At 40.2% G+C, this 27,064-nt stretch overlaps 1 protein-coding gene across 1 annotated transcript; it reads left to right on the top strand.

Moving 5' to 3' along the window:
• CEP76 (centrosomal protein 76) lies at positions 1 to 27,064 on the top strand. The gene is made up of 12 exons (XM_089671044.1): positions 1 to 162; positions 4,844 to 4,999; positions 5,294 to 5,375; positions 9,971 to 10,195; positions 10,600 to 10,785; positions 11,384 to 11,481; positions 14,001 to 14,129; positions 14,931 to 15,119; positions 16,027 to 16,193; positions 18,192 to 18,525; positions 21,951 to 22,168; positions 26,770 to 27,064. Exons 1-12 carry the CDS (start codon positions 103 to 105, stop codon positions 26,906 to 26,908), a joined length of 1,983 nt encoding a protein of 660 aa, XP_089527170.1. The 5' UTR covers positions 1 to 102; the 3' UTR covers positions 26,909 to 27,064.

Here is a 27,064-nt window from a genome sequence, read left to right as displayed (position 1 = left end):
CTGACAGAAATCACTCAGGCAGTGACAGTCACCTTCCCGGGAGTCTTGCCGCTCTGTGCAGATGAATAGAGTCCTCAGATTCCCATCTCCTCCATCTGCACCATGTCCGTACCTGAGAAGATCACTGAGCTCAAGCAGATCATCCATGAGCAGCTTCACAGGGTAAGTAGCAGAGCCAGGAGTCTCTCAGACAGTCCAGTATGACATTGCCTGCATTGTGTGGGAAGTGAGCTTAAAGCGGAGTTCCACTCACCCTGTCAAATAATAAAAGTCAGCAGCTACAAAAACTGTAGCTGCTGACTTTTAAAAAACAGCCACTTACCTGTCCCTCGGTCCTGTGGTGTGTCCCCCGCAGCCCGTTTCACCAAAAGATTACGGGGAGGGAGGACACCTTCCGTTTCCGATCGCCTAGGCCTGGGGTAGGCAGCCTGCGGCGCTCTAGCTGTTGTAGAACAATGTCCCATGAGACATTGCAACATTACAAAACTGACAGTTACAGCTATGACTTGCAGAGGCATGATGGAACTTGTAGTCCTGCAACAGCTGGAGAGCCGCAGGTTGCCTACCCCTGGCTAGGCGGTCGGACCGGAAGTGGGAGCGACTACCTGTCAAATTCTGGTACCTGCTCCCCTGCCCCCCCAAAGGTGCCAATCCTTAATGGGGAGCGGGGGAGCTGTCCTTAAAGCGGGACTTTCCCTTTTGAGTGGAGCTCTGCTTGAAGGTGTTACTAAACCCATAGCCCTGCATTCACTATATCTGATCTCCCACAGTACACGCTACAAGGAAATGCAATTATTTTAGTAAATATAAACAGCTAACTACCTTTTCTCTTCAGCAGTTAGAGCAGTCTTGTGACTTCTAGCAGTGTCCAGCCGAGCACTGGTTAAAGCTTGTAGGAGAAGTTTTCATACTCCCCTGCTTGTTCTATGAGGCTGCATGGCCCCTGACCCACTGTCTGGACAGTGCTGATTGGCCCTGTGCCGGTAACGTGCACCCCCCCACCTCAAAAAAAAAAAAAACTAGCAATGCACACCAAACTGAGCATGTGCAGAGTTTCATCTTGGCCTCTGTACTATCAGCAGATGGATTGGGGACAGTAAAAGAAGGGGGAGGATCAGAGAAGACAGGATCAAACATCCTTTTTAAACAATTTGGAGGAATAACCCCTTAGGTTCCACAGTGAGTGTAACAAGCATGCTTTACTGCATATACAGACTGATTTTACTGTTGTGGGTTTAGTAACACTTTAAAGTCAGGCTATGGGTATGGAAGGTAAATGCAAAATCTGTTTCAATTTCCCACCACAGCAATGTTAGGTGATGGATCTCTGGTCAGAAATGATTATCCTATCATTCCTTAAAGTGTAACTAAAGGAACAAGGTTGGAACAAGAACCCCTGTCAGTTTAATTTCTGTCTGTGCCCCCATTAGGGAGATTCACCATCTGTGTTTGTCATGTTTATATTTATATATATATATATTTATATTGTAAAGCGCTGAGCAAACACTGTTGGCGCTATATAAATCCTGTATAGTGTATATATATATATATAGTAAAGTGCTGAGCAAACTGTGTAAATCCTGTATTATAATAATAATGATTACTATTTTCATTGAAAGAGGAAGTAAAAGAAAATCCCACATTTCGGGTTGACATTAGAAAAGTAATAGAGGGGAAGTCTTCCAATGGAGACACTAAACTTGGTGACAACCAATGATTCTCTCACTTTTGAGGGATATTCTCTCACTTTTTTGGCTATGAGACAGGAAGTAAAGAGAAATCTCCCCAATAGGACACAAATGGCAAAACTAAAAACTGACAGGGGTTATAACCATCCCTTAGACCTCATTCACACCATATGTGAGGAAAAACTGATGGAAACTGCCCTTCAAATTTCACTTGCAAAAACATCAGTTTACATCAATTTTCATGCGTGCTCCAATGAGTTTTACACACTTTGCTGCACAGAAAAAAATCTGCACATGATACTAGTGTTGTGGTGTGAACAGGGTACATAGAGAACAATTGATTTTGTTGTGCCTTTGCAGAACTCATGCAGAAAAACTGATGGCTCTGCAACATGGTGTGATCCAAGAGATCCTTAGTTTTTCCAAAATGAAAACAAAAGGTTTGCCTTTAGTTTCACTTGAAGGTATCAATGGAAGAAAATCGTTTCCAACCTTATCAGTATTTAATAGATTTTAGTTATTGTATTCTCAGAAGTTACTGTGCTCTGTATTCTCTCAGAGTGAGAGGGTTTTTCTTTGGTGTAAACACCTAATCAGTCCTAGTGTTGTAGTAAGAATCATTATGTCGCTAGTATCCCTTTGAATGTGACCTTTGCACATTTAAAGTGGTTGTAAATGCAGGTTTTTGTTTTTTTTAAATTACTGAATTCTATGCAGCAAGGTAAATAACCTTTTGCATTCAGCTTCCCCGGGGACCCCCTAAATCTTGAGCCTGGGCTCTCTCATTCATTGGCTCAGATACAGCAGCAGGAGACATTGGCTCCCGCAGCTGTCAGTCAGAGCCAGTGAAGAGGAGCAGGGGGCGAGGTCGAGCCCTGTTCTGTGTGTCTTATGGAGTCCGGAGCACCAGCGAGGGACCCCAGAAGAAGAGGATGGGGACTGCTCTGTGCAAAACTATTGCCCAGAGCAGGTAAGTGACATGACATGTTTGTTGTTTTTAAACAATAAAAAGCGAGCCGTTATTATCACTTTACAGCAGAACTTTGGGGTATCTGAGCCCCACAAACTGAAAATGCCAGTTCATTTATTTGTAATATTTAAAGCAAACTCATGTATCCACTCTTTATTCCGTTGAAGGAGATCACTTTGAAAAACATGCCCTAACATTTCTAGCTGCAGCTGTGTTCAGTAAGGACAGATGATTCACGTAGTATTTACTTCCTGGAATCCATCTGCCCTTAGATCAGGCATGCAGGCAGGAGGGTGTGCTTAGCTGAGAAAACCCCTCCTCTCCTCTTAAAGACTCCTGGGATGTATGACATCATTTTGGCCTAGACCAGTAACCAGGAAGCAACTGAAGAAAAGTGAAAAGAAGTTTAGAACAAGTAATTATAAAACCTTCTTATTAATTTTTCTAATGCTAGCAGCATAAGGATTAAGAATAGCTCATGCAGGTTGAGAGGGTTTAACTCTGTTTAAGAGGAAACCCCCAACACAATATAACAAAGGATGTGAAGAATACCTGTAATTTGACCAGACGCTCTGCAGACAGCTAAACATTTTTGGCAGCTGTGAAAGTGATGGTTGGCTGTGTGTTGAAACAGAATGGTAATCATTAATTAATTAAAGTGTAAATTATGTCTTTTTTTTTTTCTTTCTTTTGAGTTTTCTTTTAAGTTTAATCTGTTTTTATTATAAATTTTCACAAATACAAAAAAAGAGAACATGTACTGTCATCAAAGGAATAGAAAGCGGTTAGGCGTATCCAAAGCTTCAGAATTACAGTGACACAGTATATATCACACCAGTAAAGATAATCTGGAGGTAAAGCAATGAGCAGGAAAAGCGTTCCATCTTACCGCATTACATAAAAGAAAGATGTGTGTATGTATGTATTTATGTATATGTGTGTGTGTATATATATATATATATATATATATATATATATATATATATATATATATATATATATATATATATATATATATAAAATCACATGTATATTCCAACAGTAATCACTAAAAGTGGGACATGGCCCATGAGTACTATATATATTGTTTTCAGCAAAGGAAGCCGACATCTTAGCCTCTGTTTGATTTCCGACTGTCATGGCACTGCACTTCCAGCCATTTGATAGTTTGGTTGAAAGTACTTTCCCAACATGTTCCAGGAATGTAACTGTTTTTGAAACTGTTAAATTGATGGGTTTAGTTCTGTTTTGAAGTGGAGCTAAATTTATCAATTTAACAGTTTAAAAAAACAGGTACTTTCCCGACACGTTCCAGGAATGTAACTGTTTTTTGAAACTGTTAAATTGATAACTTTAGCTCCACTTCAAAACAGAACTAAACCCATCAATTTAACAGTTTCAAAAAACAGTTAGATACTTTCCCGACACGTTCCAGGAATGTAACTGTTTTTTTTAAACTGTTAAATTGATGGGTTTAAAGTGTAGCTAAATTTATCAATTTAACAGTTTCTAAGAAACAGTTACATTTCAGGAACATGTTGGGAAAGTACCTGTCACATTGGCTTGTACTTTCAACCAAACTGTCAAACCATCAAATGGCTGGTATCATAATTGATCACATGTGCAGTACCCTGGCAGTTGCAGATCAAACAGGAGCTAAGATGGCAGCTTTATTTGCCAAAAACTGTTGGAGGGTTTAGTTCCACTTTAAAGCTGAACTTGGGGAATATATTTGTATACAAGTTTTTGTGCCCAAATAGCCACTCACACCTACTATAGACTCCTTGCTGTCTGTTACATACAGAATGTTTAAAATAAAATGTCAGTACTAACAAGACATTCAGCATTTAAATTCAAACCCACCCTAAAAGTGTGAACCTGATTGATGTCACATCGAGAAAGATTTAGATAGTAGGCATATCCCCTCCACATGTAGGGAGGTCTCTGTAATCTGGTTGTAATGGATTACACAGATTGCGCAGTGCTGTAAATTGTGTGTGACTGATACCAAAACAGTGTCAATGTTTTCATGCTAGCATTAATAGTTCACAGACTACTCTCACTTTATTTGAATTGCTCTTTATTGGTAAGTACTGTATCTAGTTTGTAAAATATAGGATATTTTAACTAGTTTAAATATGGTGTGCATATTATTATTTTCAGCTTATCTTTTTCCTGCATTTAGATGGATGTTCATGGTAAAATCAGGGAGGTTCTGGCTGAGACAATAGGAGATGAATTTGGCCACGAAAGCCATTATTTATCAGAAGAAGATCTAATGGAAGCCTTGAGGAGGAGAGGAATTGTAGATGATGTCATGAAAGAGCTGCATTTCCTGGAGGTAAGGGTCAAAGGGATGTTGCGGTTCGAATTACATTGTCCTTATTCATCAGTCAGGTTTTAAAATTTGCTAGGTTAAAAATATATTTGAGAAGAGAATAAGAAAATCTACACACCTGAACATTTTTCTGTTATAAATTCACTTTTGAAGTGTTCTGTGTCCTTTCCTGAAAAGCATATAAGGCCTGCTGTTGCAGTTATTTCTACTGTGATATACCCCTCATCCTCAAAATGACCAGTTGGATCAGCAACAAGACACCGCGTGTATGATTGTGTTTGTTTCTTTATGTTGTAGGATGGTCATTCAAGAAAACTAACTTCAACTCCAAAGCCAGCATCACCTTTTGTTGATAAACAGCTACGGACATATAAGAAAAGTAAGACAAATATATTTGAAATGTAGAGCATTTTAATTCCTTTTTTGCACTAATGCTCACAATCAAAATCATTTGCTACAATCTTTGTGTATACGGGTTCTGTCTTTGTACTTTTGCTTAAACTGACTGGAGAGTAACAGAAATTTTGCTGGCACAGCTTTTAGGATTCGTCTCCACCCCCCTTCAGTTCAGTGAAATTGGAGGACAAGCCGTTTAACCCTAAACTGGGAAGGGAGTTTCTCACTGTCAGGGTGGTAAGGATTAGGAACTCCCTTCAGTGGTCTCAGTGGGAAGTATTTATAGTTTCAGTAAAACTCTTGGATGGGCATCTTAACAAACACAGTATACAGGGATATGGGAAATGATTTTTGACTTTTAACACGCACACAGGTTGCACTGGATGGACCAGTGTCTTTATTCAACCTTACAAACTGTAACTATGTGCCATGACTTAAAACTGAATTCCAGTGAAAAGAAAAATTTTCCTATGCAGTGGGAATCCCCGACACTGCAAGGGTTAGATGCTCGTTTCTCTCTGAGGTTACCAGTAACAAGGACTTTTACTTGCCTAATCCCTAACCCCTGCAGGCATCCTCCACTGTATGGGACCAACTCCCTGTAGCCCTTTTTTTTTTTTCTTGTAAAGCGCTACAGCAGTCACAGGCCTTCTGATTTTATCAAGTACATTGCAAGGCCAACAGCTCTGCACTGTATATGAGGATGCTGTAGGGCACAAGCTGGAGCAAGCTTCAGACTACGTAAGTAATTAGGTAAGTAGGAGTGCTTATCATTGGTACCAAGGCATAAATGTGCATTTAACCCTTGCAATGTCAGGGAAGGGGGGAGTAACTACATGTAACAGAGTCTGATTGGCATCTAGTGGTGTCTGTCCCTCTCCCAGTCTGCGTACTGCTGTGTAGTAGAGTAAATAAGGCTGATGTTAAGATAAATTGAAATACTTTCACTTGTTGCAGTTGTAGAAAAAGTTGCTGCAATTTTCTAAAATGTCGTACCAAGGTTAAAGTGTTACTAAATAAGTCTGTATATGCAGTAAAGCATGCTTGTTATACTCCCTGTGGAACCTAAAGGGTTAGTCCTCTGCATTGTGTAAAAAAGGCTGTTTGATCCTGACTTCTGTGATCCTCTCCTTCTTCCAGTGTCCCCCTCTTATCTCCTGATAAGACTTATAGTTTGGAAACAGTGCACATGCTCAATTTGGTATGTAATACTAGAGAGTTTTTTTTTTTTCTTGGGATAGTGCATGTGATCAGCACAGGGCCAATCAGCACTTCCCAGAGAGAGGTCAGGGGTTCTGCGTCCTCCTAGAGAAAACATCTACAAGCTTTAATCAGTGCTCTGCTGAACACTGATAGAAATCATAAGACTGCTCTAACTGATGATGAAAAAAGGTATTTAGCAGTTTATATTTACTAAAATAATACAATTTCCATGTTCTGTGTACTGTGGGAGAACAGATATAGTGAATGCAGGGTCCTGGGTTTAGTAACACTTTAATTCATGGTTTAATCTCCTCAATGGTGATAGTTGGATTCTCCAGTAGCTGGATTGGTTGTTTAGCAGCTGTAAAAACATGAGTAAGCAAACAGAATTCTGATATTGTACAGTCTGACTTTTTTCATTTAAAAGAGCTTTAATTGGGTATTACTTGAAGGATCTATTTAGAATGATATAGGCTACCTGGTAGGTGTGAGACCAAAAGCATCTATTCTCCGGGCACTCCCATCAAATGTGTTTGAATGTGCTTTTGACACTACACCCCCCAAAACACCAAGAAAGGCACCCAGGAATCGCACGTGAAAGACGAAAGGGAACTAAGTACCATAAGCAGTTTATGATTGGATTCCATAGGTTTAAACAATAATTGAGCTTTTCAAAGTATTAAACCACATATCTTGCCAGTTCTGTGAACAAGGAAGCAAGATGATCAAAGGTTACATACTGGAGGTAATCCTTGGTGTGTGCGCATTCATATTACAAATATGCTTCAATGCAGTAAGTGGCATTAGAGTATCAGTGTGTTAGATATGTATTGTTTCGTTTCTACATATCTATATCAGTACAGTATGTGAGTCTTTGAGTGAGTCAAAGACACGAAGCCCAAAGGGCAAGAAATTGTAAATATGAAGCAATTTGGAGCATGACCACCAACTAAAATATCCAGGAGAATCCTAGCCCAGAGCAAAAAATGGGTTCCCTACAAAGGTGAAGAGAGGGAGATGTGGACACAATTTTCCAAAGTATTTAACACTGTTCCATATTGGATGGGAGATGCTTACAGTAAGGAGTGAGCCATATTAGTTTCAAGTTGGGAAGTATGTGTAGTTTAATAGTTGCAATTTAACACATACATACTTGTCAGTAGGTTTCCTAGTATTTGTAGAAATAGCAGCAGGACCTAAGGTTCTCTATGACCCCTTGGCTTTGACCTCTGCTGGTTGCAAGGTATAAAAGTCATAGGGTTTAATTTACTAAAACTGTAGGGTGCAAAATCTGGTGCTGCTGTGCATGGTAACCAGTCAGCTTCTAACTTCAGCTTATTCAATTAAGTTTTGACAAATAAAAACTGGAAGGTGATTAGTTTCTTTACAGAGCTGAACCAGATTTTGTACTCTCCAGTTTTAATAAATCAGCCCCATAGACTTTCTACACCTTTCTCTTAGAGCAAGTGCAGGGGCAGACTGACCATTTGGAAACTCTGGCATTGCCTGAGGGCCCGGGGTCAGTAGGGGGCACCATGAGATGCCCCTGGTACCTTTTTCATAGGCTTTTTTGAGTTTGGGCAAGGACACAGGGGTCCCATGATCCCCTATTGCCCAGGGGCCCCATGAGTTGTCAGTCCGCCCCTGAGCAAGCGGCACATAAAAGATTCTGAGGAGAGGGAGTTAATGAAACAGGCTTTGCAATATGGCACATGAATAATGTAACATATGAATAAAGCAAACAATTACATTTATTTGCAAGTGTGTATGTCTTCTCTATGTTACTTTTTTCATTTAGCTCTGCTATAAAAGGGATGTCTGAAGTTGTTTTGTTTTTTGGGGGGGAAACAGACTTCCTATATATGTTCGCATTAAACATTTCCAAACCTCTTTTCTTATGAAAATGCAAATCCAATTAGTAATTCCATGTGTTTTTTATTTAATAGGCACTGAAGGACATTGTGCTTATCGGTATAGGTTACCAGGACTTCAGTGGGCTGCTTGTGTTTTGGGGTGGCTCTTTCAAATTAATTAAGCAATCCATGCAGAATGGTATCACAAGGGGCATGTAAATTTGCTGGTTTTTCAACTTTCATGTTGATATCCTAAACCAGTGGTCTCCAAACTGCATCCTAGGGGACCAGATGCAGCACTTTGTTTGCCTTTATCTGGCCCTTGAGACACATTTCCTCCCACAAATACAAAACACTGTACCTCCCACTGACACCAACAACGGGGAATAATTCCTGCTACTGACATAAACAGTGGTACACTGTTCCTCCTACTGACAGCAAAGATGGGGCACTATTCTTCCCACTGACACCATTGATAGGGCACTTTTCATCCCACTTACACCAACGATGGGACACTGTTCCTCCCACTGACACCAACAATGGGGCACTATTCCTCTCACTGATGCCAACAAAGGGGCACTATTCCTCCCACTGACGCCAGCAATGGGGCACTATTCTTCTCACTGACGCCAACAATAGGGCACTATTCCTCCCACTGACGGGAGCAATGGGGCACCATTCCTCCCACTGATGCCAGCGATGGGGCACCATACCTCCCACTGATGCCAACAATGGGGCACCATACCTCCCTCCGATGCCAACGATGGGGCACCATACCTCCCACCGTCACCTACAATGGAGCACTATTCCTCCCATCAACACCAATGATGGGGCCCTTTTCCTCCCCCTAATACTAAAGATATGTTGTTTACTCCGACTGATGCCAGGATAATGTCTACTTGTAATGGCCACAGTCCGCCCCCCCCTAATCTGAAGTACAGTGAACTGGCCCTTTATTTACAAAGTTTGTAGACCCCTGTGCTAGACTGTTTACTCAATTTAGACAGATTAAGGCTGCTGTTGACATGCTTGTGAAAATGCCATCTCTGGTTTCAGCACATTGAATCCTTGAGCTGGAATAAGCTGGTAGCAAGTGAAGTCTGAATCTGCAACCTTGTGCTAAAGGCAAAAGCTATTTGAACCTACTTGACCAGTATAGCAGGCAGACAACTTACATTTTCAAAAGCAGAGGGTGGCAATGATAGTCTATGTATTTCTGTCAGCACAGGTTTTTTTAGGTTAAGTAGTGCGTGATATAATAGGAACACTGTCATCTGTGTAATACTTTTTCACCAGCATTTATGCTTTTTCTCCTAGTGAAAGGCTTTTTGAATTAAGTGTTACAATCTCAAATTCATGTTTAGGACTCTTTAATCTTTTCTTCTTTTAACAATAAAATGTTATTATTGCTTAAGAAGCTCATTTTAAGATGCAGTATAATATATTTCACATGTCTATGCAGAAGAGCAATACAAAACTTTTTTTTTTTTTTTACCGATTTATCTTTTGGTACCTTCCACAGCTAATATTGACCCATCCCGTAGATATCTTCATCTCCAGGTCTTGGGTGGAAAAGCTTTCCTAGAACACCTTCAGGAAGCAGAGCCTCTTCCTGGTCAGGTCTGCTCTCTCTTTACTCTTCACTTGCACTTCAGAAACCAGCGTTTCCGCTTTAAACCAGTTCCATGTGCCTGTGAGCCTGACTTTCAAGACGAAATTCTGCTGGAACTGCACAAAGACAGCTTAGGTTTGTTGTTTCATTATTTACTCACTTGTTATGTAGTATATTTGGAGATGAGAAACAATTTTACCAAACCATTTCTCACACCAATGCCCCAGCTTGATGCTAAGATGTAGTAGGAGCCTGGTAAACCGTTAGTATCAAGATTAGTATTCAGAGCTTGTACAGATATGTGATGAATTTTTATTCAGTGCTTTTGTTTCCTCAAGTTTCCTTACCTGCATGTATCTTTAGAGTTTAAGTATTTTGCTGCCATCAATGTAAGGCTTAAGCTGGGTACACATACAGTTTTTTTTTTTTTTTTTTTCAACTAGCTTGTTGAAAGAAAAAAACTGACAGATCCCCTCATCAACACAAACAATTGAATTAGAAAAAATTCATAGATATTCATATTCGTTGCTTTTTTTCAGGAGAGGGTAGCAGAATGGCTGATGGAACCACACTTTTGTCAATCTGCGATCCTGTACAGATGGTATTAATCAAGATGGACATTTCTGGAGAAACCACGCTAGTGGCGTCTCACTTTATGGAGTGGCGTTCGGTGTTGGGTGTGGATAGAGGAGCAACAAATCTTGCTGTGGAGCTCCATGGTGTTGGTGAGATTCTCCATGTGATTTATGAATTCCTAGCAGTACTTGCAAAATTATTTGCACATCTCAAATAATAATTACAACACCTTGTATCTTGTTTACATATATGTGTATGTTTATACAAAATCTATATTTCATATATTAGATTGCAGTACATTATCTTAGGCTAGTTTTACGTTTGTGCAGGTGCGTGTAAATTATGTGTTGCTGCACTAATAATGTGCTGCTTTTAAGAAAACGTGCGGGGGTACCATTACGAGTTAATGGAATCTCCATGCACTGAAAAATACAATACAATTTTTTTTTTTTTTTCTTTCCCCTATTGAGAAATGTATGGTATCAAAACATTTTTATAAAGGTGGAGGGGCTGTTTTCCTGCAGGAAACACGGGCACAGCAGCCCATTCGATCGAATAGCCTGCTGTGCCAGAGCAAACACCGCTCAGATGTGAACCTAGTCGTACATTTAGCCTTGCTTCCTGTAAAAATGCTGTTTGCGTAGATTCCAGGTCAAGAATTGCTGTTGTATTCCAGGATTTATGTTTATGTGTTTGGTTTTAAAAACCTATATTAAAAATGTTCTATATTTTACTTTTGTACTTTAGGGGCTGAGTGTAAAGTTCCTGTGGGAATTTTAAATGTCAAACTGGAGCTGTATCCACATCTACAGGAAGCACTCTCTCCAGAGATTGTCAACGCTCAGGTACTTTTTGTAAATACATCTAGCTAACAGGAATACATATTATATATTTAGTCACTTCCCTAAAGACTAATGTACCTGAACTGTTTTACCTGCCAAATTACAGGCACATTTCTGTGACACCCTGTCTTCTAGCTCAACTTTACAGCTTCTTGTGTCATCTCTCCTACAACAGTTTGCTGTTTGAGTAATAAACCAGCACCGCTAATACCTGTCCTGGAACCAGGCAAATCACACAGGAAGCTCTTAGAGTGAACCAGGAAATAGTGATATCTTCTATCCCATCTATGTAGTACTCAGAGATTGTGGACACAAGACTTGCTTAGAGAATTGCAGTTGACAGGTTAAATATTTTGCATTTGTATTGTAACTGCTATTTAGCTTTCCAGGATATCCTGATGGTATCATTGGGAAGTGTATTCCAAAAAATGATGTGGCCAACAGCTTTATATGACTTCGCTGCTCTCTCCTCCCTTTTTTAATAATAGGGTGTTCCTAATACAAAAGAAAATATTATTTAGACATATTTGCACTGCAGTTGAGGTATAGTTTGATACCTTTTGACATCAATAAACCACTCGTACTTTTAGCTCCCAGTTATGTGAATGGATAAATGACCTGGTGTTGGTGAATATTACAGACAAGTGAGTTTCTCTTTCTAGATCAAAATAGACCTTTTCTGGGATATTTTTGGAAGATGATCAACATCCTGTAAAGTGCTCAACAATGTTCTATGTTGACTTCTAACCACTTCCTGCAAATAGAGGTACCTGTAGATCCACAGGTTTCAGCGGTTCTGCCAACGATACTTTTTAAATTAAAAGTGATCCGAGCAGCTATACAGCCACCAGATCACTTTTACAGGGGACGGAAGGGGGTTTCTCCTCACCCCCCCCTATGGTGTATGAAACCGGAAACAACCAGGATTTTGTCACACCTGGTTTTGGTTTGTTGTTTACGAGTTGTTAACAGCTTCTAAAGCATCTGATCAAACCAATCTCTGTTTGATCAGATGCATTTGAGGGCAGAGCAGAGATCTGGGGTCTAATAGACCCTAGATTGCTCAGTAAAGAGTACCTGTCACTGCATATGCTATTACAAGGTATGTTGTTCATACCTTGTGCTACTAATGAAGTTGATTTATAAAAAAAAAAAAGTATAAAAAAATCATTTAAAATAAAATAATTTTAAAGAGCCACTGTGCTCATGCACAATTACAAATACATACAAAGGTCCCGCACGCATAAGTAAATGTTGAACGCACCATAAATGAGCTATTGCCGCAGGGTGAGAGCAGTAATTCTAGCATCAGACCCCCTGATTAACTCTAAACTGGTAACCTATAAAGGCTTTTTAGGTACCGTAGTTTGTCTCCATTTCCCGGCCATGCACAAAATCGGTTATTATATTGTGTTTGTGTGCACTAAAATGAATTTAAGTTTATTGTTTCCTGAAAATTTGCATTTGATAAACCACTGTGCACATATCGTGTGACATAAAAAAATTGCAACAACAACCATTTTTTTTTTCTCCAGGGCCTTTGCTTTCAAAGATTATATAATGTTTGGGGGTTCTAAGTAATTATCCAGAAAAAAATGCACACTTTTACAAGTATGTAAGAAGTGCCAAAATTGGCTTGGGCAACAAGTGGTTCAAAAAAAACATTCCACTAATGGCCTGTTTCCAGCTCCCTTTTAGTTGTCACTCCTTTCTTTTCCTCAGTTTTCTCTGACTTCCTCCTGCATAAAATTTAGATTCTGTATATTTTTTAGCTAACATCTGCAACTTGAATGATATAGTAAAAAACTAAAATGCAAATTGTCATATGGTTATATTTGCATATTAGCCGATGTATGAAAATCCTTAGATACACATTTATTTCACAATGTTCTACTTTTGTAGCAGCCTTTTTTTCTTCCAGTTTTTACTATACATTCATTTTCATGTTATCCAACAGTTCAAACTATAGTACATTTATAGAAGTAAAAACGTTTGAGCAGTCTTCCAACTGAGCCTGTTCAATAATGTGTGGACATTTCGTCTTTGATACATTCTTGATTAGACTAAACTGCATACGATGCTATGATTGTTCTTTTCACTTTTTTTGTAGTCACTTGGATCTATAATTCTCATGCCCTGAGGAGACCAAAGTGGAGATGAATGGTCATCAACCTAAGTGGTTATATGCTAATATTTGTACATATTAATGTTTTAGCCAATTTACAGAGAGCTATGCAAAGGACACATGCACATTCAAGCAGAATGGCAAAAGCAAATTCATATTTGCAAGTTTAAATCTATCAGTGGATCACAATTGATTGCTTACCTCTTAGTGGTCATAATAACCAGTGAAAGTCCCTTTTGGTTTCTGTTGCTGTGAACAAACCGTGAAATGGAGAAACTAGTTGCCATGGTCTACAATAACCCTTCTTTTTCATGCACTTTTAATTCTGAAATATATACAGTATAGTATTCCCATGATTAGTTTCTTGATTTAGCTCTTGTTTTTTTTTTTTTTTTAGTTTACATTAGAACGTCAGAAGACAGCAGAGAAGGAACGGTTGTTCTTGGTATATACAAAACAATGGTGGAGGGAATATTTACAGATTCGACCTTCCCACAGTTCAAGGCTTGTTAAGATTTTTGCACAGGTTTGTGACATTTTTTGCGCCAACAGGGTAATTTTAGCAGAAAATATAAAACTCTACCAGTTCCAATACACTGAATTCTGATTATATGCTGATCATTGCAAGATTCCTTCTCCTAATTTATTAATCTCATTCCACTGAGGAAATCAAAGTATGTAGAATTTTCTTTATATATGCAAATTATGCTGCGCTAAGTGTAAATTATAATCATCTAGTGCATCAAATCATAAAGTGCATACCCATATATCTATGACCCCAAATACAGTAACAATCAAAGTATACCACATTATATCTATGACCCCAAACACAGTAACAATCAAAAAGTATACTACATTATTAGACCAAGTCAAAATTAAAAAAAATTGTGTGTGTATGCGTGCTTTTTAAATCATGCAATAGCAGATAACTATATAGTACAAATCACAGTGTCCACCATAAATTGCTATTTCGTTCTATCCCATTGCAGTGTGACAAACAGAATATAAATTTAAACTCGGGTCAAATCTGCTTTGACCTCCTCCATCCCCATTGGGCATACTCTCACCTTCTCAAATGGATCTTTAAGACAAAAGGTCTTTCACAGCTGTGTCTAAAGCAGACACTCCCAAACTCATGACTTTTCTTTCCATAGGAGCTTCAGCCAGTGCTTGAATCTAAAAATACACTAATAAACTCTTCCATAAAAGAAAAGCAGTACTTGTGTACTCATCCTAATTTGATTTAAACTGATTAATTCCAGTTTGTCTGTTTTCACTTGAATATGCTAAAATATTGAACAGTCATATATGGCATTATTCTTCCAAGGACGAAAACTGGGTAAACCGACCAGTCTGTTGTTATGTCCGCCCTCTGAGAGCCGGTCGTCTTCTAGACACCCCTCGACAAGCTGCACGCTTTGTAAATGTTCTGGGCTATGAAAAGGCCACAGTTGTTGGTGGAGGTAGCAAACAAGAGCAGTGGTGTACCCTGCTGGCATTCCTTTCTAGAAATAAGGTGAGTGTGTTTTATTTCCGTTTCTTTGTTTTGTGACCATTAGTGATACAAAGTCACATGATTTGGAAGGGGTCTGTTAAGGATACTAAATGCTGGTATCCTGTGAAACAGGCGTGACCGAAAATGTGTGGACTTGCACAAAGAACACCAAGCACAAATATAGTATAAACAATGTGATTTATTTAAGAGAAAGTACAGTAAAGCAAGATAAAGTAAATAAAGCAACAATATAAACACACATGCAGTATACCAAATCCAGTGAATCTAATGAGTGAAGGTGCTAGCAGTGAACAAACTACCTAAGCCTATGAATAACTATATACAGGCAGGAGGATATGGGTGAGAAGCATGGTCAGTGTCAAAGTCAGGGTCATGCATGGGAGATCAGGCAGAGGGAGCAGGGAGCAAACCAGGACAGGGAGAAAAAGCAGGCAGGTGCAGGAACAGAGTACAGACACACAGATCCGAGGCACATGGGCAAAACACCAAGGCAAAGTGGAGTAGCACAGGAAGAGCTAAATATCCTCCCAGCAATCAACATCAGGTGATGAGTAATTAGTAGGAGCTTCTGGCCGCCTGCTGAAAGACACCCACTGGTGGACACCGGAACTACAACCTACAGGTCTTGGAGCCACAGTGCCACCAGCAGGTGAACCCATTCCTGACAAGGTCTGTTTTGTGTAGAAACTGGTCAGTCAGCTTCTAACTTTAATTCTTATTTCCCTAAAAGAAAATCAGGTTACTAGGGAAACAGAACGTTCAGATACTTGATAAGCTGTGTTGTATCATTGATATTTCTATTATGCTCTTGAATTATGTAGGGTACATATGTATAAAATAGTCCTGTATTTCCCTGAGTAGGATTCTGTTTACCCATTTAGGTAACTTAACATCTCCTCTTTTTAAGGGTGATTGTGAAGACCATTGCAATCTCCTGTGCAGTCTTCTCCTCGGCTTTGGTCTGGAAGCCTATGTCTGTGTTGGTACTAAAGGAAAAGGAGTGGCTCATACATGGGTGATGACTTGTGCTACAGATGGAGCGATCACCTTCTGGGAAAGTTTGACAGGACAGAGGTAAATGCCAGATATGTGTACTTAACTTCATGCCAGATATATGTACTTAACTTCATGCCAGATATATGTACTTAACTTTATGACAAAGGTCAAATAAATCTTAACAGCTGAACCCAATTTTGCAACTTTGGCATGTTAGTAAAACTGTACATATCTTTGCAACTACTTGGTGTATCCAAGTGAATTATACCTTGTTTTTTTTCAGGATGAATTGGGCCTTCATTTGTTGAAATTTCAATGGAGGTATCCTGTTTTTTTATTATCTAAGGAAAACTGGCCCCAATTGTTAAAAAAAAAAAAACGCATTACGGTGTAAATTTCCTACCTGACCATGACCCACCCCTAAAACAAATTCTCTTACTCCTAACATCGATACTGTACTGTATGTGTATATTATTTGTACCCATTGTAGGTCCTAGAAACAATAATGTACATTTACCTTTTTATTTTTTCCTACCTAAACACATTGACACTGGTTAAAAAAACTTGTTTTAAACCTACACAGTGACCGAGACCTTTGACCCTAATCCTAACTTGGGTCAAGCTTTTTATTTATTTATTTTTGTACATTCATCTTCTCTGACTAAGGTAAAAATACACTCCGAGGGGAATGTGGGAACTGGGGTGTATTTTATTCAGTCACCATTGTGATAGCCAGTCACAGGTTTTCACAACAATTATGTGTTCAGGAGCTGGTCCTCCTGTGTCTTGATTGTTTCTGGAAGACCAGAAGCAGTGTTTGCAAGGAGGGGGCAGGAGAGGAGCAGTGTATACAGCGAGGTAGCAGTGTACACAAAGAGGCTCCCTCACTGCCTGTCACTATATGTCAGTGCCAGTTTTCAAATGCAATTGTCGGCTTTTTTTTTTTTTTTTTTAATTCACCATCGTAGCTCGGTAAAGAAACTAAAAAAAAAAATTTGTTTCTTTTAGCTCGGGGAAAGCGACAGCTGATTCTCTGAGCTATAGTGAAGAAAAAAAAACCCAGCAATTGCATTTAAAAACCCGCACTGACATATAGTGATAGCCAATCACTGTATACACTGCTCCTCTCCTGCCTTTCCCTGCCCCCCCTCCCCTCACATCTGCAGTACACACAGTGTCCTGTATCGGCACCTGCATCAGCTAAATTTTTCCTATCGTCACAATGCCGATAGAGCTATTTTCGGCCGATATGTTTTGGTGGCTGAAATTTCGCTGCATCCCTAGCTCTTAAGCTGTAAAATGTAAATTAGCAGTATAACTGACATGGTGGCTGGATTGATGTCTAGGGCAGACAGCCTTCCCTGTTAACCCGCACCCTCCCACCAGCACTTCACTGACAGCAGTCAGTATAAAGAGGCTGGAGACAAAGAAAAGTTGTGACCGGCCCACTTGCCAATGATGTGTCAAGGATGGGCAAGTGGTCTGGGAGGTGGATGAATCACAGCTTTCCTTCATCTCCATCCTCTGTCATTTGTTTAGCACCTTGTTGCAGCATTGCACATGAGTTATTAATATTATGGGTGCAAGTGATCTTGGGATTTGTAGTCCCACTGGGGGATATGGTGAAGAGAGAATGTGTACACTTCATGGTAGGGGGAGTAAGTGCTACACATAAATGATAAAGCTCAGTAAATATATATAAGGTAATTCAGATGTTTATAAAAAAATTATTTAACAATAATTGAATTAATTACAATCTTATATGCTCTTAAATAGCTAATTGTATTAAAAATTTAAAAAAAGGTTTAATACTTAAATCAAATTAATTATTCTTTTAATTGTTTACTTTTTATTTTTCTTTTACAAAATAGCCAGTCATTTTAAATGCTACATGTGAGTAGTGCACTGTCTTGCTGTATAAAAACAAATGCTGTAAAAGCTTGGCTCAGCTAAATACCCGATTAAACCCTGAAAGTAGGATAGATCTGTGATCATTGAATCAGTTCTGTTACATTTTGTTCATGTTCACAGTACATTTATCTGCATTTTAATATCTTGGATTTTCTAATCATACAGATACATTCATAAACCCATCAACCCAGATGATCCTCCTTCAGTGGTACAGCCTAAGCCTCTCTATCCATACCGAACCATCGGTTGCATTTTTAGCCATCAGCACTTCTTTGCCAACTGTCAGCCCTCAGATTCTGTTGATCTGTGTGTATTTGATCTGCATGATGAATCCAAGTGGAAGCCAATGAGTACGGAGGCAATAAAGTCAGTTTGCTCACCAGGGTCCATTACCTCTCTTCCACCATTCCCTCCACTCTGCAGCTCCGTGATTAATGCTGCTACAGAAAGTAATGAAATTGAGCTGCAGCTGCGAGTTCTTGTGTCTGAGCACAGAAAGGTAACATCCAATATTTCTTTAATGGCTGTGTGAATTTGTTGTGTGTGCTTAAGAGTGTCATCTTGGTCGTCCATACAGGCATAAAATTGTAATGTTTTGGTAGGACTTTTTGCATTTTTAAATCTATTTATATTTTTTTAAAGGTTTACCTTAAACATTTTAAGTGTAACGGTTATAACTGATTTTTAAATTAACTAACTAAAGCAAAACAATATTTTTGGGAAAATGTTTTTATATTTTTTTTTTATTTTATTGTGATAAGCTGGAGTTTGAGATCTGTTTATATTCAGGCCTCATTCAGTCAGGTACTGGCATCTGTAGTATGGAAATGAGCACCCTGTTTATGTGGCTTGCAGGCAAGCCCCAATTTGAGAGTCGTGTGGGTGAGCAACCCCATAGGGGCTTCTTCAAAAATGATGGGTGTCAGTGACCGTTTGAATGAGGCTTCATGGTATTTGTTTTTGTCTTGTCAGGTAGTGTAGTGTTTCTTATTGAATTAATTGGATCTTAAGTTTGCTATTCCATTTAGATGCAGATAGTGCTTTCTGGGAAAGACATGATTTTCATTAGCCTTTAACAAACATTTGCAAATGTGTTTTTCTTTAGCTCTATAGAGAACAATTTCTGACAGCTTAAAGCTTAAAGTGGAACTTCACCCATAAGAGGAAGTTTCGCTTTTCTGATTCCTAAACCACCCCCCTTCAACTTTTTGCCATTTTGGTAATTTTTTTTTTTTTTTTTTTTTTTTTGGAGGTGGGGTGTACCTGATTTTGACGAATACCCCACCCCCACCAATCCTTTGCCTGCAGCCTTCTGCGACCTGTGACTTGTACATTCACAAAAGGCAGCTCTCTATCCCTTGGTATGCTGCAGGGCCCTTGCTGGACTTTTTTGCCCATGTTTTATAGGGAGTCTGTTTTTGGTTCATACAGTCCTAGGGGGTTAATCAACTTGGCTTATGGGCATGACACAGATGGTCGCATGGTCAGTGACAATAAAAGAGAGCTGTGACAGTTTTTCTGGGCCCTTCTGCTCTTGTGCCTCTATATAGTGGGCATACTGTGCCACTTTTTTCTGTGCACTCACGGCCCTTGTTGGCTTCCCCCCATCTCCACTGCATCTGCATTGGTTCTGTGGTCCTATGATCCAGATCACCTTGCCACAGACACCATTAACCTTTCCTGCTCCAACAGTAAAATTTAGAGTACTCTTGTGAGTGGTCTCTCACTCTGTACTAGTATAGAGGATCAAAAGCTCTAGGGAAGTGGCTTTAGGGGTGTAACCAGCTTGCAACCTGTTTATAGTGCTGGTGGGCCTTCCAGTGTCCCCTCTGTAGGACCGGACACTGATGGACTGGATCTCTGTCCCCTGTCGCAGCACTCTTCTCTTATTTCTTAACCTGGTTAACCCTTACATGGCAGTGTCTAGGGAAGAATTCTCAGCTACAATGTTTCATTTTATGGGCAAAGTTGCAGCTTTACTAGCTGATTTAGGATGCAGGGCCACAAGCATGCTTCCATGCTGTCTCCTCCAGAGTCTATACTTTCGTTAAACTGAATTTTTTTTTTTTTGTTATCAGGACAAGTAGATTGTCATGAGGGTCAAGTAGATTGGGGCACCGATTTAGTCCCTGGACAAGTAGTTTTTTAAAAAAATTTCCACACCCCTGCTTCAGGGGTATGCCTAACATGATGGGTGAAGCTTGGACTTTATATACAGTCCTGTCATAGACAGGTAAGACAGGGTGAGCCTGTATGCTTCTGACTGTTACTGTTAAACACCGGGGCGCTATTTAAATTGTATTCATTACATTGTAAAGGTTTCAACTCAGACTGAGCTACTCAGGTCTTAGACTTAGGTAGATGATCAGGTGTTACATGACACCACAGGTTGCAGACTTTGCAGCCACTCCCGCCTGGAACCCCTGTAAGATACTCAGGTGCTTGCTCCCATTCTTACCATGAGGATTCATTACAGGATGGTTTACACCTGGATTGCTGTGTTCTCCTTCTGGACACGCTTACCCTATAGTCTGCACCCTAATCCATGAGTACTCCACAGGGGATTGCCCTATCACGCAGACTTGTTGAAACAGGTCTGCACAACCGTAAGTGAACATTTGCTCTGTCGAAAGGCCTGCACAACACTCAATCTTAGAGTGATGATGTGATCTTGAACTGGAGCAGAAACTGGCTTTAATGCCAATCTCTGCATCCAATTCTAGCTCTATTTCATGCATGGAAATAGTGGCCTAATTTACAAAAGCTGAATTTTCTGCATCTCGGTCACAGTTCCGCGGGCAAATTACAGCCATCTTTGCTCAGGGATCAGAAACTCCACACATCTTTTACCCCTGTTTCTCTACTTGAATCATCCAATATGCCTGCCGTAGACGTGCCAGACACAGAAGGAAATATTGAGGAAATTGTGACAGTATTGGATGTGAAGTTTTTTCTTCACCAAAGTGCCACTATATTGAAGAGGGAGCTTCATGTAACATGCTTGCTAATGTGGAAAAGCCTATTGTTTCCATCTGTAAAAGCATTGTGCAACTTGATTCTCCTTCATCTCGCCATGCGCCCTTGGGTACAAGGAGACCTGCAAAATTTTTCAAAACATTTTTCTGTTCCATAAACAGACAGACTAGAATGTGTGCAGTCTATACAGTGGAAAACAGAGTTCTCATAGAAGTGGTCTATCCTTATGTTTACAAGGTTCTTGCAGCGGCACTCTGAAGTTAGGTCTGTTGATCCTTGTTGGCACAGGTTTGTTTGCCTAGTTGTTGTCTACCTTTTTTCATTCATTGCTGGGGGGCATCCAAGGGTCTTTCAATACTTTGCCTGTGTCCTGTACTGTACTATTAAGAGGAATTATGACTTACATGTAGGTTCCATATCTTGGAGTACAGTACAGGACACCCTTCAATATATTCTTTGGTTAATTTGCATTGTTGGTACAAAACTTGAGGAATAACGGAGTGGGGTAGGGTTGTGGGGGGTGTGCCAAAGGAGCATGTCTTCCAAAAGCTTTCCAATGTCAAATCTCCTGAAGGTATGATCCTATAACCCCGGGTACTCCAAGATATGGAATTTTACTGGTAAATCAAAATTCCTCTTACTTTGCTTTAGCTTTTTGACTGACCAATATTGTCAGACGTATTAATTTAAAACTTAACATTTGACCCATAGACAGGAGAGATGTTTTGCATTAGGTCACAGTATAACTGTGCTTAAGAATCTCAAATGGCTAAGTGTCTCATAAGCATGTTTACTTTACTTACTATTTGTGTTTGTTTCTACCTTGGGGGATGCGAAGGCAGTTGCTGCTGCTTTCATTTATCCAAAGGGGATAGCCATTGCAAACAGTGTTACAGTTTTGCTGATTTAAACCCCTTTCATAGTTTATTCATCACTTTTTCTCTACAGGATCTAGGCCTCACAACAGTTTGGGATGATCAGCTATCCTATTTGTTATCACCTGCTCTAGCAGCATATGAGATTGAGCGTAGCACAGGCATCTCAGCAGGAAATGAGGAATTTCAAGATGCTGTAAGAAGAGCAGTACCTGATGGTCATACTTATAAAGGGTTCCCCATTTATTTTTTGCATCGTAATGCAAGGAGGGTATTTGCTACATGTATGCGGTAAGAATTTTTCTTAGTTCTAACAAAACATAATACATCCATTGTGTTTTTTTATTCTGGATATGTATTAAAAAGTCTTTCTAAATAAAATGGCTGGACATAAGTATTTAAACAGATTACACAACCTAAAACGGTTGCCATGTTTTTGTTCTTCGTAATTTGAATTTTATCTTAATTGTCATTTAATCACTTTAATACCGCACTATAGCTGAAAGACCGCTACAGCGCTGTTCTTTCGTTCTTGGAGGGTGTCTATAGGCGCCCTCCTAGAACGCGCTCTGAATGCGATCTGTGACCACTGTGTCCTTTGGACCACGGTAAAGGGCCAATCTCAGCAGCCCTTTACCATGTGATCAGCTGATTTGCTGATTGTATAAGTAATGGGTGCAGCGCTTAAAACTGAAAATAACCGCAGACAATGCATTTAGTGTAAACATGCATAAAAGTGACTTATAATAAAGTGCTGATGAATGAATGATGTGACTCAATGTGTCAAATAATGCCTGTCACGGTATGTGACAAAAAAGTGCATAAAGTGAAGTGCAAGAAACCAATAATCAACACTTATAATAAATATCCGCGTCCCTGCCTCGTGACAAAATGTGCATATAAAGTGATATATGACTCATATAGTCCAAAATGAATGTGAAGAAAATCCCAATATGTAAAGTGCATAGAATATCACAGGGATTTCCGACAACTGGTGGTCTAATCCAGTAGGTGATGGTGTATCCAAACTGATAAAGACTGCGCACTCATCAGATGCGCAGTCAATATGCGCATTTAAGAGATAACACTCTCAATGATAAGCTGGAAGTTCCTTTGGAATGTGGTCTGGTCTGCTGTCCCTCACTGCTCATTCAGCTGTGAGCCATGGCTCTTACTTTCTCTCATGCGGTTCTGTGGGTGGTGGGAAGCTCCAGTAAAGCAGAGTCCATGGCGGAGGATGACAACCAAACACACAGCTGCCTCTCCACCACACTCTAGAACCTTCCGTAGCTGCCCCTGCCACTCACGTCACCTCACACACCCTCCTCGCCCCACCCCCTATCAGGGTTTCCCTCAACAGCTGTAGTGACTTCTACCGCTTGCTTATCCATTTCTGCTTGTTAGATTTGCTGATTATTGGCAATCTTTTCCTCACATTCTGTGTCTGTATGAGGAAGAGACAGTGATGTGTTTCTATGAAAAAGAGACAGTGATACCCGGCAAGGCTGTCAATGATTTGTTTACACTGATTTACAGTGCTTCCTCATCAGTGCCCATCAGTAGAGCCTCATCAGTGAAGAAGAAAAATTAGTTATTTGCAAAATTTTATAATAGAATGAAGGAAAAAGGTGGTTGTTTTGTTTTGTTTTGTTTTTTCAAATTTTTGGTCTTTTTTTAATTTAACAAAAAAACCCGCAGTGTTTAACCACCTCCCGCCCACCATATAAGGAAATGATGAGCACAAAGCGGTTCTCTTGTTCTGGGAGGACGTCATATGACGTCCTCCCACTCTAACTGCGCGTGCGCCCCTGGGGGTGTGCAGTGCGGCCAATGGTGGTGCGCTGTGTCCCTGGGACACAGCCGATCAGCATAAGGAGCCGATGACTTTGGCTCTGTCATGTGATCAGCTGTGTTCAATCACAGCTGATCGCATGTAAATAAGGAAATGCTGGTTATCAGCATTTCTCTCCTCACGAGCTGTCAGCGTCGTAATCGGCATTCCTCAGAGGGGACATCTACACTGATCAGTGCCCTGATGATCAGTGTAGCCTCATCAGTGCCACCTGTCAATGCCACATATCAGTGCCCATCTGAGCTGCCTATCAGTGCAATATATGAGTACTGCCTTTCAGTGCCCATCAGTGATGTCTGTGAATGCCCACCAGTGATGTCTGTCAATGCCCATCAGTGCCACCTACCAGTGCCTCCTCATCAGTGCAGCCTATCAGTGTCCATCTCTGCAGTCTCATTAGCGCACATCAGTGAAGGAGAAAAATTACTAATTTCCAAATTTTTTATACCAGAAACTAAGAAAAAAACTTTTTTTTTTTTAATTTTCTGTTGTTTTTGGTTTGTTTATCAAAAAATAAAAAACCTTGGTCTCGTGTGTTTGGCCTTCTTTTCACCTTGTTCCATCTCTCCATATCCCGGGATGCTCGGTATGCTTTGCTTCATTGTCCCATACCGGGCCTCTTGGCTCACCAGCAGAAGTTGGCTTCCTGTTTGTTTTTGTTGGCCACTAGAACAATTGCTCAGGCATGGAAGAGCCCGTTTGTCCCTCTTCAGGGGGTACGGGACCGTATGACCACTATGATGCTCAATGAACAGATGTCGAGTATCTGCAACGACTCCCAACAGAACCTTCTTCAAAATAAGGGAGTTGCAACATGCCTTTCCCACGCTCCCCCCCCCCCCCCCCAGTTATTAAGTCCAAAGGTTCACATACTTTTTCCTCCCTGCACTGTGAATGTTTACATGTTATGTGCAATTAAACCATGGCAACATCTAATGTTTGTGTAGTATTATGTTCAGCAGACTGTGTTCTTCTATTGTTGTGACGTAGATGATGTTCAAAGCACATTTTATGCCCAATTCATGCAAAACTCCACGTAATCCCAAGGGGTTCACATACTTTTTCTTGCAACTGTACACTATATTGCCAAAAGTATTGGGATGCCTGCCTTTACATGCAGATGAACTTTAATGGTATCCCAGTCTTTGTCTGTAGGGTTCAATATTGAGTTGGCCCACCTTTTTTGCAGTTGTAACAGCTTCAACTCTTTTGGGAAGGCTGTCCACAAGGTTTAGGAGCGTGTCTATGGGAATGTTTGACTGTTCTTCCAGAAGCGCATTTGTGAGGTCAGGCACTGCTGTCAGACGAGAAGACCTGTTTCGCAGTCTCCAATCTAATTCACCCCAAACTTGCACATTCATGTCCTTTATGGACCTTGCTTTGTGAACTGATGTGCAGTCATGTTGAAACAGAAAGGGGCCATCCCCAAACTGTTCCCACAAAGTTGGGAGCATGAAATTGTCCAAAATGTCTTGGTATTCTGACGCCTTAAAGAGTTCCCTTCACTGGAAATAAGGGGCCAAGCCCAACCCCTGAAAAACAACCCCACACCATAACCAAACCCCCCCCCCCCCCACCAAGTCATAGTACCTCTTTCCTGGCAACCACCAAACCCACGCGTCTATCGGATTGCCAGACAGAGAAGCGTGGTACATCACTCCAGAGAACACGTCTCCACTGCTCTAGAGTCCAGTGGCGGCATGCTTTACACCATTGCATCGGATACTTTGTATTGCACTTGGTGATGTAAGGCTTGGATGCAGCTGCTCGGCCATGGAATCCCATTTCATGAAGCTCTCTACGCACTGTTGTATTAATCTGAAGGCCACACAAAGTTTGGAGGTGTTTAGCTATTGGATCTGCAGACAGTTGGCGACTTCTGCAAACTGTGCGCTTCAGCATGCGCTGACCCCGTTCTGTCATTTTATGTGACTTACCACTTCATGGCTGAGTTGCTCTTGTTCCCAGTTGCTTCCACTTTGTTATAATACTACTAACAGTTGACCGTGGAATATTTAGTAGCAAGTAAATTTAACAGATGGACTTATTGCACAGGTGGCAACCTATCACGATACCACGCTTGAATTCACTGAGCTCCTGAGAGTGACCCATTCTTTCACAAATGTTTGTAGAAGCAGCCTAGGTGCTTGATTTTATACACCTGTGGCCATGGAGGTGATTGGAACACTTGAATCCAAAGATTTGGAGGGGTGTCCCAATACTTGTGACAATATAGTGTATTTGCACCCCCAGGTGTGATTAAAAGTCAAGTGACGTTATTAACCTAATCCATGATTGGTATATCGGCACTAAGCGCCTTTTTCACTTTTGCCAGAACGGGAGGAGAGCAAAATCCCTCTTCCTCCATCTCTCCATCACTTCAGGGTTGCGACTGATGTAAATTTTGAGAGAGATATGCTAATAAATATGTATCTGTAATCTGCATTAAAAAGGCATTGGTGTTCATAGAAAAACACATCTGATTTGCACAGCAGAACCGCACTAAAAAACTCAACAATTTTAAACCACATATGTGTGAACCTAGGCTCAGAATAGATTGAAACCAACAAAAATTTGTTGGTATCTTTGATGTCATGTGGAATATAGAGTGTTGATATATACAGCCTTTCTGAGGATTAAGTATCTTTTTGTCAGCCTTTAGAATGTTTTTTCATTTACCCACCTTCTCATGATCCATTGCTAACCGAGTCTCACAGGAGACAGAAGTAGCAACTGGAGCTCTCATTCAAATTCCAATTCCTGTGAGGAATGAGAGGGGGTGGGGATTTCCATCTCTGTATGTGTCTATGGACGCACACAGCCCCAATCAGCAGTGCACAAGCTCCTGTGGAGAGGGCATACGTAGGAAGGAGAAGCAGAGAGAGCCAACAGGGGACTCCAGAAGAGGAAGTAAGGGACCGCTCTGTGCAATACCATTGCACAGAGCAGGTAAGTATAACATCTTTTTTTTAATTTAATGAAAAAAAAAATAGCATTTACAATTAAATTAACTAGTGATTTTTTTTATATTTGCTTACAGTTCTCCATTTTGTGAAGAAATAATTAGCTGTCGTGGGGATCAGATGAGAATTGCAGTTCGAGTGCGAATTTTCGCATACCCAGAATCAGCATGTGCTGTATGGATTATGTTTGCGTGTAAATATCGCTCTGTCTTGTAACATACTTATTTAATAAGTGCTATCCAACCAAACACTACCACTTGTAATATTTCATTGTAATTTAATTTCAGAATGCATATATTTTATTACATTGTTAATGTCTATTTTGCTACACCAGAAGATTGTTTTATAATAAAATATTTTGGTCACCTTTTT

This window comes from Staurois parvus, unplaced genomic scaffold (genome assembly GCF_062004578.1).
Source record: "Staurois parvus isolate SC_StPar_1 unplaced genomic scaffold, SC_StPar_1.0 ptg000097l, whole genome shotgun sequence".
Lineage (NCBI taxonomy): Eukaryota > Metazoa > Chordata > Amphibia > Anura > Ranidae > Staurois > Staurois parvus.
The sequence above is the reverse complement of the archived record's forward strand: the minus strand, read 5'-3'. Positions and strand labels throughout refer to the sequence as shown.

What these genes read in the sequence shown, in the direction of transcription:
- CEP76 (XM_089671044.1), top strand. Translation starts at nt 103, where the DNA reads ATGTCCGTACCTGAGAAGATCACTGAGCTCAAGCAGATCATCCATGAG. An exon ending in AAGAGCTGCATTTCCTGGAG is followed by an intron (nt 5,000 to 5,293) that starts GTAAGGGTCAAA and finishes TTTATGTTGTAG; the next exon opens with GATGGTCATTCAAGAAAACT. An exon ending in TTGTTAAGATTTTTGCACAG is followed by an intron (nt 14,130 to 14,930) that starts GTTTGTGACATT and finishes TATTCTTCCAAG; the next exon opens with GACGAAAACTGGGTAAACCG.